Source organism: Mandrillus leucophaeus, unplaced genomic scaffold, assembly GCF_000951045.1.
Source record: "Mandrillus leucophaeus isolate KB7577 unplaced genomic scaffold, Mleu.le_1.0 Scaffold3, whole genome shotgun sequence".
Lineage (NCBI taxonomy): Eukaryota > Metazoa > Chordata > Mammalia > Primates > Cercopithecidae > Mandrillus > Mandrillus leucophaeus.
Genome location: NW_012103142.1, coordinates 4717078 through 4732554, shown reverse-complemented (window position 1 = coordinate 4732554; position 15477 = coordinate 4717078). Strand labels below are relative to the sequence as shown.

General features: G+C 43.6%; 1 protein-coding gene across 1 annotated transcript in view; it reads right to left on the bottom strand.

Moving 5' to 3' along the window:
- The window catches only part of CMTR1 (cap methyltransferase 1), a 54323-nt gene extending 42499 nt beyond the window's left edge, over positions 1–11824 (bottom strand). Inside the window, exons 1-3 of the mRNA XM_011986623.1 lie at positions 11577–11824; positions 9203–9341; positions 1094–1266 (exon numbers count right to left, since the gene is read on the bottom strand). Of these exons, the coding sequence (XP_011842013.1) occupies positions 1094–1266; positions 9203–9335 (306 nt within the window). The 5' untranslated portion in view covers positions 9336–9341; positions 11577–11824. The remainder of the gene's footprint in view (positions 1–1093; positions 1267–9202; positions 9342–11576) is intronic.
- Between the last annotated feature and the right edge of the window lie 3653 nt (positions 11825–15477).

The following is a 15477-nucleotide window of genomic DNA, read 5'->3' as shown; positions in this document are numbered from 1 at the left end:
GGAGCCTGCCACCTCGCCCGGCTAGTTTTTTGTATTTTTTTTTTTAGTAGAGGTGGGGTTTCACCGTGTTAGCCAGGGTGGTCTCGATCTCCTGACCACGTGATCCGCCCGTCTCGGCCTCCCAAAGTGCTGGGATTACAGGCTTGAGCCACCGCGCCCGGCCGACAATTCTCATTCTTAAATGAATCCAAGAGAAAATGGAGGGGTCAACTATAATATTTCTTTCTTTTTTTTTTTTTTTGAGACGGAGTCTCACTTTGTTAATCAGGCTGGATTGCAGTGGCGCGATCTCAGCTCACTGCAACCTCCACCTCTCGGGTTCAAGCAATTCTCCTGACTCAGCCTCCTGAGGAGCTGGGATTACAGGCACCTGCCACCATGCCTGGCTAATTTTTCTGTATTTTTAGTAGAGACGGGGTTTCACCTGTTGGCCAGGCTGGTCTCGAACTCCTGACCTCAAGTTGATCCGTTTGCCTCAGCCTCCCAAAGTGCTGGGATTATAGATGTGAGCCACTGCGCCTGGCCCAATTATAATATTTCTAAAGCTAGACAGAAGGTAAACTTGGATTTCTCTAACATTTGCACATACACTAAGGAATATGAGCAGGTCTTCCTAGTCACATTCTCCTTGTGATGTATCAATTAGGTATGAAAGTTGGGAAAAATAATTGGGCCTTCTTTCAGAAAAAGAATAAATGGAATACTCCCATTTATTTTAGGCATCTGGGAGTGAACAGGATTTTAGTCATTTCTTTTGACACCACTCACTAGAGCAAAAATTCACAGCATGAAGCTTCTTTATCCACTGACAAATATCCATGTTTAGGGAAGTATATTCACACGCTAATAATAAAAATTCATTACTATGGATATGAAAAGGTGATCCAGTCCAGACAGGACAGCAGAAACAGGCCTAAGCAGTCGCTGCCCACAGATGATACAAACATGATAGATACTTCTATCAAGAAGTGGGTCACTTTCTGCCAAATTTCAGTAGCTGATAAGCAAAGGAAAAACCTATGGCCAAATTTTTCTTCTTTTCATACCAATACAAACTGCCCTTCTTTCACTCTGCTGGTGGGGCTTGAGAAACCCAACCCAAGTGCTGACATACCATAAGCTTCTGGGAGACGCTATTATACATGGAATAGCGAGAAGAAGTTCCCTCCACAAGGGAGTCTGCTTTGAATGCATCATCGAAAGAGTCAGAGCTGTGTTGTTTCCCCTCGGTCTCACTATCAGACCCACTAAGGCTTGTAGTAGATGCTGAAAAAGAAAAAGGAAAATGTTTAGGTAGGTTTATGGCACAAAATAGCCTCCAGAAGTCCAAGTTTCATTTATTCAACTACTGTTCAGTATACACAACGCACATATAAAGTTCATTAAATGACCTAAGGTCAAATCTATTCTCTACCTCTTACTAGCCAGGTAATCTTGGGCAAGTCACTACTGAAAGTTCCTAATGGACTTGACAAAATGGGGGCTCAAAAATAACAGTTTTCCTTCCCTACCCTTTCAATTTCCTCCACTACAAAACTGGGATGGTAATACCTGCTTCACAGGATTGTTTAAAGATTAAATGAAATAATGTATTTGAAAATACGTTGTTGGCTAGGCATGGTGGCTCACGCATAATCCCAGCACTCCAGGAGGCTGAGATGGGTGGATCACATGAGGTCAAGAGTTCAAGATCAGCCTGGTTAACATGGTGAAACCCTATCTCTACTGAAAATACAAAAATTAGCCGGGTGTGGTAGTGCGTGCCTATAATCCAAGCTACTTGGGAGGCTGAGGCAGGAGAATTGCTTGAACCCAAGAGGCAGAGGTTGCAGTGAGCCGAAATTGTGCCACTGTACTCCAGTCTGGGCAAAAACAGTGAGACTCCATCTCAAAAAAAAAAAAAAAATAAGTACATTGTCAAATATAAAGTGTATTTACTGAAGATATGATTGTTATTTCTGCTGCTGGTGGTTATTATTTGAACATCAGTATCCAAACATTGATGCCTGATTCCATTTTCAACAATTCCATTATAAGGCTAACATTTTTATTTCTTATAATTGCAAAAAGAACTTTTGGAAGGAACGATATACAAGACGACCAATAAAAGTGATTATTCACACATTCAGGGTTTAGTACTTGGAGACAGAATACCCAAACAATTACTTGGAACTAGTGAAAGCGAAAGTGAAACTTGACATTTTTATACCACGAAAGTTTACACTGGCTGTCTTTTTATATTTTTTGACTTGCAAACCATGTGAACATATTATCTATTAAAATTTAAAATAAACATGAAAATACCAACTTAGCAATGTGGCATAATTCCTTTGAAAAAGGGACACCACTCAGAAAGGGTGTTGATTCAAAACTTGGCTACTTGTGAGAAGTAGTGAGGGAAAGTCACAGAAGGCAGTGTGTAAAACATTTTTTAATGGACCCAAGATGGTCACTATTCAGGTATTTCTAACTTGAAGAATACATTATAATTCTGAAGCCAATCTTCACTGATCCATCCATTTCCCTACCAGAACCAAAACCTGTTAAGGGTTGACATTCAAGAAGAACAAAGCTTTTCCCAGCACTCTAGGCCTAATGATTATCCCCTCCACTGTGCTCCATCCAGTAGTACCAGTGCCATTGGCACAGCACTCATCACATTGCGTTAGAGCCAGTTATTGTTTGCCACCTGCTGTCCCCACTGGACAGGGTCACTCCTGGAGGGCAGGAACTGTGTCACAGTCTGTACCCAACACCTGGACTGAGGTTTTCCATTTAATAGAAATTAATTAAATTATTACCATAGTAAATGTAAAGATGCGTCAGCCAAGTGTCACTTTCCTAAGGACCTACAGAGTATATGACTCCTTAAGACATTGTCTCTTACAAATAGTGCAAGCTGTTCAGGTCTCAAAAGTTTAAGGATGAGAATGGGATCTCTATATCTTAACAGAGAATGGAGCCCTCCTGGGGTTATGATTTAGCTTCTCCACCAGTAGGGAATTAGGACATCTGTCATAGTTCAGAACACTGATACTGTTTAAAAGATCAGACTACTATACTGGTTCAGCACCTATTCTATAAAAGATCGTGCTACATATAATGGGGTACTGTGCAAAAGTAACAATCCTCAGAGAGCTTAAAAATCTAATAGGTAAGATAAACATGCATTTTCAAGGATATAACATTTTACAAAAGAAAGAAAAGATAGGTGAACATGTGTGAAATAATAAACTTAAAACCAAAATTCTGGCTCCTAATAAGTTAGCAAGGAGAAATTTTGGTTGAAAATGTCCCTGTAAGAGAGGCACAAAATTCTGCCCTTCCCTTTAAGGTGGCTGTCTAATTCTCTTAATCGAGTTGACCTGCTTACATGAACCAATCTGGCAAACGCCACAGAGTGCCAGAGTGTGCCACTCAGAAAACCCAGACCATTAAGAATGAGTAACCATGGAAACCGAGAGGTGAACTCATATTTCTTTTGTTTTGCATCTTCCTGCATTTGCTGCATTTGTGAGACACAAGAATGTATTAGTTTGAAAATTAGGGGCCAGGCACGGTGGCTCACGCCTGTAATCCCAACACTTTGGGAGGTCGAGGAGGGCGGGTAACCTGAGGTCAGGAGTTCAAGACCAGCCTGACCAAAACGGAGAAACCCCATCTCTACTTAAAATATAAAATTAGCCAGGCGTGGTGGCACATGCCTGTAATCCCAGCTACTCGGGAGGCTGAGGTAGGAGATTCACTTGAACACAGGAGGTGGAGATTGTGGTAAGCAGAGACCGAGACATTGCACTCCAGTCTGAGCAACAAGAGCTAAACTCTGTTTCAAAAAAAAAAAAGAAAAAAATTTAGGGTAAAAGAAAGCTATAAATAAATACATTACCATTCCAAGCCTTGGGAAGAGGTTGGTTCCTTTCCAGAGAAATCTTCCAAGAGCAGCAAATCTGAGGGGAAAGGCCTTCTAAATGGCTCAAGACTGTTCTAGGGCCTCTCGTCTATTCTCCCACGCAGAGGAGAGAGATGCACTCTGCAACAGAGTGCCCACATGCTAAAGAACTGCACTTCCAAAGGTGTAGATTCTCTTCACCAATTGCTTTCATGCCTTCAACCTGTACTGCTTAATACAGAAACACGTGGTACCAGGAATGTGGGCAGCTCCCTAAGCACGGCCCTCAAGTTCCTCTTGGGCAACCCAGGGATCCAGGGCCCTGACTAATCACAAGCTACAATGCTAAATCAGTTGCTATTCCTTTCACCAGCAATCTGGACATTCATAGGTCTACCTATGAAAAAGTCTGAAAACCTGGTATCCTCCTCAAAGGAGAGTGTGGCCTTGCTCCAGCTCTAGAGAGTTGCCAGGCTGTTAGACTTGCCTGATGCCCCAACTATGAGCACGGAAATAGTGCAAATAACATTCCTGGGCACGCAGGGTTCCTGCCACCCTAAGATCTCAAAGGGAGATCTTTTGTTTCCTTCTGTCTTCAGCATATCTCTGGGCAAAAATGACAGCGAGAACCAAATTTGAGTGGAAGGCTCACGAAGCAAATCAGTGGTGACTCTGGTGTAAAATTCCAGTACCAGACTTTGGCACAAAGATTTTTCCCTCCTACTCTTCCTCCCAAGGTGTTACCTAATGTACACCGTCCTTTCCAGGTTCTAAGAGTGAGGTTAATGTGAGTAAAATATCACCCTACTAGGCAATTCCTTGTGAGATCAAGAAGTGTGCTAGATAAGCAAATAAGTCTTATTTTTTTATTTTATTCACGTGGTATAGGAGGCCACTTCTTATCTTGACATGTTTTAGGCCAAAGATCCCTAGATTATTCCTGATGTCCACAGACTGCCACAGCCACTAATCATTCTTACTCAGGGGCCTTTGAGGCTACTCTTTTCACATGAAAGGGAGACAACTGTCACGGCTGCAGCAGGAACTAAAGAGGAGACTCAGCTTCTCAAGACTGATAAAGAATTTAGCAAACAACGAGCAGATAATTTTGCAATGAGGTCATAAATTAATAGGAGTAATAAGGTCAGTCTATTAAACTCATTAGTTTCATTAAGAATTTGCCAAAGCTGGACGGCATTCCCATTTACCTCCTGGGGAACTCCCCCCCTAAAACCTACCAGAGAGCCCAAAACAGTATTTAGGGTTTTAAGATTTCTTCTCCACCTGATAGAAATCACTATTAAGTCATTACAAGGAAGAAAGATTCAACTTTACAGAGGGAACAGAGGTCTCCTGGCTGTTGGCAAAATTTTTCACATGGCAATACAGCAATGGGACAAACATGTCAAAATTTAAAATGGCAGTGACAAGCTGGGCACAGTGGTGTGTGCCTGTAGTCCCAGCTACTTGGGAGGCTGAGGTAGGGAGACCACCTGAGCTCAAGAGTTCATGGCCAGTGTGGGCAACATAGTGAAACCCTGTCTCTAAAAACAGAAAAAGAATACATATACTATGTTTAAAAAATGACAGTGACAACAAAGAGGGGCAGCTCCAACCACTAACGGCCAAGGTGAGTAGCACACAGATACAGAAAAATAAATTATGAATTTTAATAAACATCACATGCTGCTTAACAACTGTTGTGAAATAAACTCATTCTTGCTTAAAGACTCAATTTCTCCTTCATGCCAGACAAATGGTAACTTGTTAAAGCAATTTAAACAGATGCCGATAAAGGAAGCTTTTGATTAAGGTCATGAATCTGGGCTGACAGGAAAGCGATGGTGTTTCAGGGCAAATAGCCTATTTAGGAAAGAATTAAACCTTGTGGAGAGGAAAGCGCCTTTAATGTGATACTGGTGAAGGAGCCCAGCAACTTCCAAAGCAACTCACTGCAGCAGGGCCAGGAGCCCACACCAGATGCACAGCTAAGGAGAGAAGGAATTTTCTTAGGGTCTAGACCATAGTTTCCCTGTGAAAAACCACCAAAAAGAACAAAATGACCTCATCTGCCTCTCCTTACTTCAAAAAGTTATTTGACAGCAAATTTGCAAGAATGTATTTACACTTGAAAATGCCTTCAAACTCCTTTGAAAATACTCAAAAGATCACATGACGCAACAGTGGCCCTGACAACAACATCCCTTTTCCTCTTTACTCTGGCCAGATGTCAGTCTTTGACCTGGCAATGTAGCTGCCATGTGAATAATGTAAAATAAACACACTGATTAAACTAAATAGATCTAATAATGAGTCATCACATTGATTTAGCAGACATAGACAGAAATAGTAACTACTATTTTGTTTTTCTAATTGTCCTCCCTAAAGAGCATTTTTCAATCATCTACTTGAACATTATGTTCAGGTAGAAGTGGCTGCAGTAAATGGAAACACCCCTGCTTTAATAGAATGATTTGAATATGAAAGCTGCATATACATTTCAGGGGATATGTAGACAGCAAATCACCAGGGTATACTGTCCAGGGGACACCTAAGAGAATTTGATACAGAATATAGATGATATAAATGCTAAGTACTTAATGAAATGATCTTCTGCAGACTGGAGGAGACTGGCAAAATGAAAACTGTGATGCAAGTTAAGCTTCTTGGAAAAGATACTATTTTTGCCTTTTATCAGTTCTATTCAGTAACTATTTACTGAGCTGTTGCTCCAGGCTAGGCATGGTGGGAAAAAAGTCACAGGGAACAGTCCTGCTGATAAAGATACTGCCCTCAGTTTCCGTGTCAATGCAGAGCTGCCCCTTCCTAAAATAAATTAACCTAGGGAAATCTATAAATGTTGGTTTGCCTCTGCCTCCCATCTTATTTTCTGCAAATGAAAGGACCAAGTGGCACATACAAGGAACTGGACACCCCTGGATTTCCATTTTTTTTTCTTTTTGAAACAGGATCTTGCTCTGATGCCCAGGCTGGAGTGTAGTGGTACAATCTTGGCTCAGTGCAACCTCTACCTCTTGGGTTCAAGTGATCCCTTCCACCTCAGCCTCCCGAGTAGCTGGCTCTACAGGCACATGCCACCATGCCCAGCTAATATCTGCATTTTTTGTAGAGATGGGTTTTCACCATGTTCCCCAGGCTGGTCTCAAACTCCTGGGCTCAAGCAATCCACCCACCTCAATCCCCAAAAGTATCAGAATTACAGGCATGAGCCATCATGCCCAGCCTGGATTTCCATTCTACACACACAACAGCAACAGTCAATCCTGACTAAGTCATATAGTACCACTTCCAGAGAAGGAGGAAGAGTAATCTCAATTCAGTCACAAAAGTTTGAAATTTAAATCAGAATGGTTTCCTTGAAGGATCCTTACCCTTATACACTTACCTTCTTTTACCTGGGAGTCGTCCTTTCCTTACTTCAAAGAGATGTTATTTGAGAGCAAATGTCTCCCAAGATCCACTTAGAACCAGATATCATTTGTTCCCCAGACATGCTCTCTCTTTTTCCCTTACAGGTCATTTCTCCCAATACCCCTATCCAAGGAGATTCTATCTTCACCAAGTTGCTCAAATTCCAGGTGAGAGGTAAAATTCCCTTTCCTCAAGAATCTCCAGAACTATCGCATCCAATAAGTCCTTTTCTTCCTACTCAGAAACTTCAATTCCTACCTACCCTGGAATCTACTGTGACTTTAAAGCAGAGGTGTCCAATCTTTTGGCTTCCCTGGGCCACATGGAAGAAGAATTGTCTTGGGCCACACATAAAACACACTAACAGCAGCTGATGAGCTTAAAAATAAATAAATAAATAAATAAAATCCCCCCAAAATATCATAATGTTTTAAGAAAGTTTACAAATTTGTGTTGGGTCCCATTCAAAGCCATCTGGGGCCACATCAGCCCATGGGCCGCAGGTTGGACAAGCTTGCTTTAAAGGTGTGAATACCTCCACACACAAAGTTGTAAGTAAGTCTCTTATCCAGCCTGGACTACAGCCACACCAATGCTCCATTCACTGTACCACCTGTCAAGCTTCTTCTCTCTGGACCAGCTTCTCAGTAGCAGCTGATGAGTAACTGCCCTTCAATAAGCTTATCACTTGTGAATAAACTGTATTTCCTACTACCTTCGAAGGGTGCTTCACACCCTTTCAGTCACCAATCTGTTATGGAATTTCATTCCAGTTTCCCAGTGATCCAACAGAGGATCCAATATGCAAGCCTGCTGGTGTGCTGGGTTGAATATGGTATCCTCCCCAAAGCCTGTAAATGTGATCTAATTTGGAAATAGGATCTTTCCAGATTACATCAAATGTAATACTAGATTACAGTGGGCCCTATCCAATGACTGATGTCCTTGTAAGAAGAGGGAAATTTGGATATAGACACACACAGAGGAAAGGTAGAGGCAGAGATTGGAGTTATGCTACCACAAGCCAAGGAACACCAAGGAATGCCAGCAGCCAGCAGAAGCTATAAGTGGTAGGGAAGGTCTTCCCAAGAGCCTCTGAGGGAACGTGGCCCCACCAACACTTTGATTTTGGACTATTAGCCTCCAGAACTGTGAGAGAATAAATGTCTGTTGTTTTAGGTCACCCAGTTTGTAGTAATTGGTTACAGCAACCCTAGGAAACTAATACAGGGGGCAAGTCAAGGTACACGCAAATTTATCTTGAGGTATTTGAGGCAAGCTCCCAGAAATTTTACCATTTTTCAGAAAGCATCTATGGAAACTGTAAATAACCCTAAAAGACAGGCAAAGCAAAATGCTAGTTTCAACCAGATTAGTGAAATCCTTCCACGCTTAATGCAAACAGTGAACACAGCAATGCTCCAGTACAGCTGGATGTTTCTGACCACGACTGCTGAAGGAATTGAGAAAACAGCATGCATGCAAAAAAGTGAAAATTAGCTTGATGGCTGCAGCAAGAGGCCCTCCCTTACAAAAGAGTCCCAGGATCATTAACAGCTATTCAGGGACAGAGCACTCAATGCTCACCACTACTTCTCACTGGTTTAAGGCACCAAGAGTGCCACCTACTGAAGGACAACCAACAGAAAGCAACTTCTGGAAAAATTACCATTTCTTATTTAAAACAAGTTTCCTCACTCTTAGTAGGAGAATGGCAGAAGGGAAAAGAGTCCATAACCAACATCTCTCTGTAGAGTATTCCTAATTTTCCTCAAGAGACCAAGGGGCAGAGGACTATAGTCTGCTCCAACCAGACACATCTTGTTGTTGTGTTCAAACAACAAGATGGCCAGTGGCCTCAGACCACACAAGCACACGTACCTTTTGCTCCATGACTGACAGAGGAGGGAGGTTCATCGTCAGAAGTGGAGCTGAGGCTCAGGGCAAGCTCTGCAACTCTTTTTTTCTGTTTCTTGATGGGGGCAGTGCATTCTGGGTCAGTTCTCCTCTTCATCGTTAACTGTAACCATAAATCCAGAAAGTCAGCTGCCCTTGGGTCAGAGCCACTGGGATCAGAGCAGGGATTCCAAAGTGTAAATCATCAATGGGATGAGATTTGGCAACTCTACACATCTTCCAGTGCCAGCACTTGAATAGCCTCTTCCTCAGAATGAGGTCTAGGAAGGATGCTAGCCAGGTGCTGGTTTTCAATAATAGCTGTTTTAGTGGAAAATGTGGTGCTCACAGACTGAGACAGCCCTGGGCCACTGGTGTCACATAACAGAAAGTCATGGATCAACTCCACAAGCCACTGGGGGAAAAGGCTTGGTACTTGTAGTTATTCTATACTTTTGATGCAGTATTGGCCATGCATGACAATGTACACTGAAAATGAACTATAAAACCTAATAAATATTAACCAATATTTCCCAGGTGAAGGGACCATCCCAGAATGACTGTTTCATCAGCATTATTTTACCAGAACAATTAAGAAATTACATATCATAAAAATACTCGTTTTGGTTTACTTCACAACGTTTGAAAACATGAAAGAATTGGGAAAGTTTTTAAGCAGAGTAAGGAATGGAAGCAGTGAATGGCTTAAGACTGAGGAAACACAAGAGTGGGAAAGTTATTGGGACCGGAGGTAGTTATCTCATAGAATTGAGTTACAAAAACAACAATTTTAAGGACAGAAATCCGCCTCCACAAAAAAGGATGGAAACCGGTTGGGAGTGGTGGCTCACGCTTATAATCCCAGCACTTTGGGAGAAAGAGGTGGGCTGATCACCTGAGGTAAGGAGTTCAAGACCAGCCTGGCCAACATGGTGAAATCCCATCTCTACCAAAAAAACACAAAAATTAGCCAGGTGGTGGCACATGCCTGTAGTCCCAGCTACTCAGGAGAATGGCTTGAATTGCTGAGGCGGAGGTTGCAGCAAGCCGAGATCACACCACTGCACTCCAGCCTGGGCGACAGAGCAAGACTCTGTCTCAAAAAAAAAAAGAAAGGAAACAGGCACCATGCCACCATCAATCATCCATCCTCATGGTTAGGTACATGAGAGATAAGCACAAGAAAAAAGAGATGGAATGAAGTGATTATGAAACCCTGAAATCTTAAGGAATGATCAAGTTAAAGAGCAAGCAAGAGTAGTGAATACAGTGTGGCTTACACATCACTGATTGGCTGTAGAGAACTCAGAAAAGAGGACTCAATACAGGGTGGGCAACCAGCTGGGAAACAATCCATAGGGAAGGCGAGGTGCAGCAAGAAACTATTGAAACCCAAAAATGTCACTGATCCCCCCAACCTCATAAAACCCTGGATTATATGTTTCAGTTCTCTCCAACTCAAGGAAGAGCCAATCAATCCAATGCACAATCGCCACCTTCCTGAGAAAGCAGCCTCTTACTAGACACAGGCAGGGGCTGTCCCAGGGAAGAACCGGAGACACTGAGCAAACAGAAAGCGAGACCAAGCTAAGCCACATTTCACTTTAAGCCGGTAGTCTTAAATACGCCCAAAAGGCCCCCAGGGTGAGCTAAAGGAAGGCTCATCACAGAACTTGCTTCTAGCCATTGCAAGCACCAAAAGCTTTTAATTCTTAAGTAACTCGGGGGGGGGGAGACTGGAAGTACAGCAAACTCAAAGCGGATTGTGTTGCATAGTTGTGTGAAAGGCAGAAGAGGCGGATGCTCCTCCCCAAACCACATCACCTTAGATTTGGGCCTTCCAAATCATCTCATCAAACCCTATCATCTTCCACTGGAAAAGACTGCAGCCGCAGAGGCGAAGGCCACACAGCTAACCAGTGCCAAGCTCAAGTGACCCACACAAGCCAGAAGAATGCTCTGGCAGGGAACTTCTAAGCGGAAGGCAAGTGGCCTGGTTCTACCTGCTGCTTCCGCACAGAAGGGGTTCAAATCCCCTCTGCAGTCTTCTCTCCCTGGGCCTCGGTTTGGCACTGCCACCCCTAATCACACAGAGAGAAGCTCCCATGTCCCCCGGCCAGTCCCTTCATTTGAAGATAACGTGAGCGTGTGAATGTGTGCGCAAAGACGTGTGTCAGCGGCAGCTCGGGCTCCAGGGAGCCGGCGTTGGGGGTGGGAGGAGGAGGGAAGACATAAGGGGCCAGAAGGCGAGGAGAGTCACGACCGCGGGTGGGGGGCCCAGGCGGCGGTGGAGGGGAGAAGGATGCTGAGCCCGCGCGCCCGCCCGCTCGCTCCCCCCGGGCCGCGCGTCGGCACTCACGCTGAGGGGAAAGAGCGAGCTGCCGGGGAGCGGAGGGGGGTGGTCAGGCCGACACTGTCGCCGCCGCTGCCAGAGCCGCCGCCTCCTCCCTCAGTTTCGTTTCCCCACAAGCCAGCCCAGGTCCGCCAGCCGCGCCGTCGCGCTCGGGTCCAGTACTGCGGGCAGCGCAGCCTGATGACGTCACGGACAGCGCCGCGCCCCGCTCCTCCCCCGACCGGGTCCTGGCCCCGGGAAAGGCCGCTGGGGTTCTGGCCCGCTCCACCCCTTAACCTGGGAGGTCCACGGGCGCCTGCGCGGAAAAGTCGCCGGGAAAAGGCTGCGAAAGCAAAAGTAAGTGAGTAGCTCCTCCTCCGGCTCTGAGGAAGAGAAACCAATACAAAAATTGTAAGTGCTAGGTACCCTCACACGACCTCGTCTTACTTAATCTTATCATTACCTTCATTTTACAGACTAAGAACAAGTTCCGAGAGGCAGATGGTAACCTGGTTGAGGGCAAGAACCCAGGGTTCTTATTCCCTGCTGTATCCCCAACATCCAGCCTATGGGACATCTCAACAGATTTTGAACGAAGGACGGGAGGAAAGAAGGAATGCCGCCCATAGCATCTTACCATATGGACACAGATGGCTGTCCATCCCAAACCTCTCTTCTGATTTTCAGGCCATTATGGCCAAACGTCTGTTGGACATCCTCACTCAGTCACCTCAAACCCCATGAATTCAAATTTCACCTTACGTTCTCCCATCAGCTCACTTTTTTCCTGGTGAAGGGCGCTGCCATCCATCCTGTTGATCCAGCTAGAAATCTGAGGAGTCTCCCTCTTCTTCATACACCAAAGCTTCTCATACACTTAATTGAGTTTATCTCCTAATTGTCTTTCAAATCCATCCATTCACTCCCATCCCCATTGCCACAATTCATGCACTCACCCCGACTCAGCAGAATTTCTCCAGTAATCTCCAAACCCCCGTGACTCTCCAGTTGTGATCCCTCTAATGCGTTCTTCACAAAACCAAAGTGATTTTTTAAATTTTCAACACCTATGAAAAGAAGGGAATTTAAAATTAATTAAACCTGATCCAGTCACAACCCATCAATGATTAAAATCCATCAATGATGTCCTATTTCTCTTAGAATAAAGCTAATGTCTTTAAAATGGCCTCCGAGACCCTCCAGCATGATGCCTTCTTCAGGTATGCCTTGTACTGCTATCCCTTAGTTCTCCCCATGCTGACTCCTGAGTTTATCAAACATGAGCCATGTCTCGGCCAGGCGCGGTGGCTCACGCCTGTAATCCCAGCACGTTGGGAGGCTGAGGCGGACGAATCACCTGAGGTCAGGAGTTCGAGACCAGCCTGGCCAACATGATGAAACCCCGTCTCTACTGAAGATACAAAAAAAGTAGCTGGGTGTGGTGGTGCGCGCCTATAGTCTCAGTTACTCAGTAGGCTGAGTCGGTAGACTCGCTTGAACCTGGGAAGCGGAGGTTGCAGTGAGCAGAGATTGCACCACTGCACTCCAGCCTGGGCGACAGGGCGAGACTCCATCTCAAAAACAGAACAGAACAAAACAAAACATGCCATGTCTCTTAAGAGTTCAGCCCGCTGCCTGGATCATGCTTCTCCTCTTTGCTGGGCTAATGTCCATTTATCCCTCAGGACTCACTTTAGTGTCCTTATCTCGAAATATTTCCTGATGTCACAAGTCTAGGTTGGGAGCCCCACCTGTGAGCTCCTGAAGCATTCTGTCCGTCCACTATCAAAGCACTTACCACAGTGTTGTGTAATGGCCTGCGGACTCATCTGCCTCCCCAACTCGGCTGTAAACTCTGTGCAGGAAAGATTGTCTGTATTAAATTCACAAGACTTAACAGAGGCTGGTGGTCAGTGCTCAATAGATGTTTACTGAATCTGTGGAAGTGTGGAATATGAATGAAGGTTAAGTGATATGTTCAAGGTTAGAGAGCTAGGAAGCAGCAAACAGGTATTTACCTAGTTCTCTATGTTCTAAAGCTTAGTGTCCTTCTTTCCACCTCACCAAGGCTTCTTAACATGCTCTGTGACATGAACACTTTTGGTAATCTTGTGGAGCTTATGGACCTGTTCTCAGAATAATTTGAAGGGTATAAAATAAGGTATAGGAAATGAGTTATATTGAAAAAGTTAACATATTTAGCAAATTTAATGATTTAATTTTTATGTAAAGCATTAAATAATGGAGAATGCATTCAAAATATAGTCAAGTTAAACTTAAATTTTATTTTTTAATATATATGAGTATACCAAATAAATAGTGCTGGAAAAACCAGATAAATATATAGAGAAACATGAACTTTGATTTTTTTTTTTTTTTTTGAGACACAGTCTTGCTCTGTCGCCCAGGCTGGAGTGCAGTGGCGCAATCTCGGCTTACTGCAATCTCTGCCTCCCGGGTTCACGCCATTCTCCTGCCTCAGCCTCTGGAGTAGCTGGGACTACAGGCGCCCACCACCACGCCTGGCTAATTTTTTGTATTTTTAGTAGAGACGGGGTTTCACCGTGTTAGCCAAGATGGTCTCGATCTCCTGACCTCATGATCTGCCCGCCTCAGCCTCCCAAAGTGCTGGGATTACAGGCGTGAGCCACCGCTCCAGGCCCACTTTGATTCTTACTTTATGCTAAATGCAAATTAAGTTAAGATAGATCATAGCCCTAAACATAAAATCTAAAATGATAAAGCTTATAACAGAAAACATAGGAAAATATTTTTGCAGACTTCGGATAGACAAAGATTTTTTTTATATGGGACCCAGGGAACATTAATCAGAAAGAAGAATAATGATAAAATAGAGTTCATCAAAATAAAAGGCGTCTACTCAACAAAAGACACCATTAAGACATTGAATAATCAAACCATGGAATGAGAGGAAAACATTCACAATACATAAATCTGACAAACGACTTATCTCTAATATATATATATGTACATATATATGTGCATATGTATATATATAAAATACCCAAGAATAAAAAGAAAAACAGAAATTTCCAATTCCTGTCAAAATGGAAACAGCACATTTCATTCTGTTTCTCCCACTGAATGTAATTTAAAACCTTAGACTGCATGGAACAACCATCTGAGGATTCTGAAAAGTAAATGGTAAAGCATAAAGTAAATGGCCAGAATATGGAGAAAGGAAACCAGAAGTCAAAGAACTGTCAAATCAAGAGCGAGTTTCTCAATTTTTCTTCCCTTCGTTTTCTCCCAGCTTGTACTAAAAGGCAACCTAACATGCACATATTTTGCACAACAAGGTGAATATAGTTAACACTGCTGAACTACACTCTTAAATTACATTTGGCTTACATGTGCCTCCGTACATAATGTAATCTAACAATATGTAAACAAACTGTAACCTAACTTGAGAGTATATTCTTTTTTTTTTTTTTTTTTTTGAGGCGGAGTCTTGATCTGTGGTCCAGGACAGAGTGCAGTGGCACAATCTCAGCTCACTGCAACCTCCACCTCCCGGGTTCAAGTGATTCTCCTGCCTCAGCCTCCTGAGTAGCTGGAACTACAGGCACATGCCACCACGCCCAGCTAATTTATGTATTTTTAGTAGAGACGGGGGTTTCACCATATTGACCAGGCTGGTCTCAAACTCCTGACCTCGTGATCCGCCTGCCTTGGCCTCCTGAGAGTATATTCTTGTAACAAGTAGCTGAGTCTGGGCTAATCATAGCAGGTAAACTTTCAGTCAGTCATGGGGATGCAAACTGCCAAAATATATCCAAATAAGGCAAATGCCAAACTGTAACAATCAGGTTATTTTTGTATGTTACTTCCTTTTTCTGTCTATGAATACTGTGTGCCTCCACTGGTAGGTAAAGCTGTCGGAACTTTTACTGGTTTGGGATGCTTC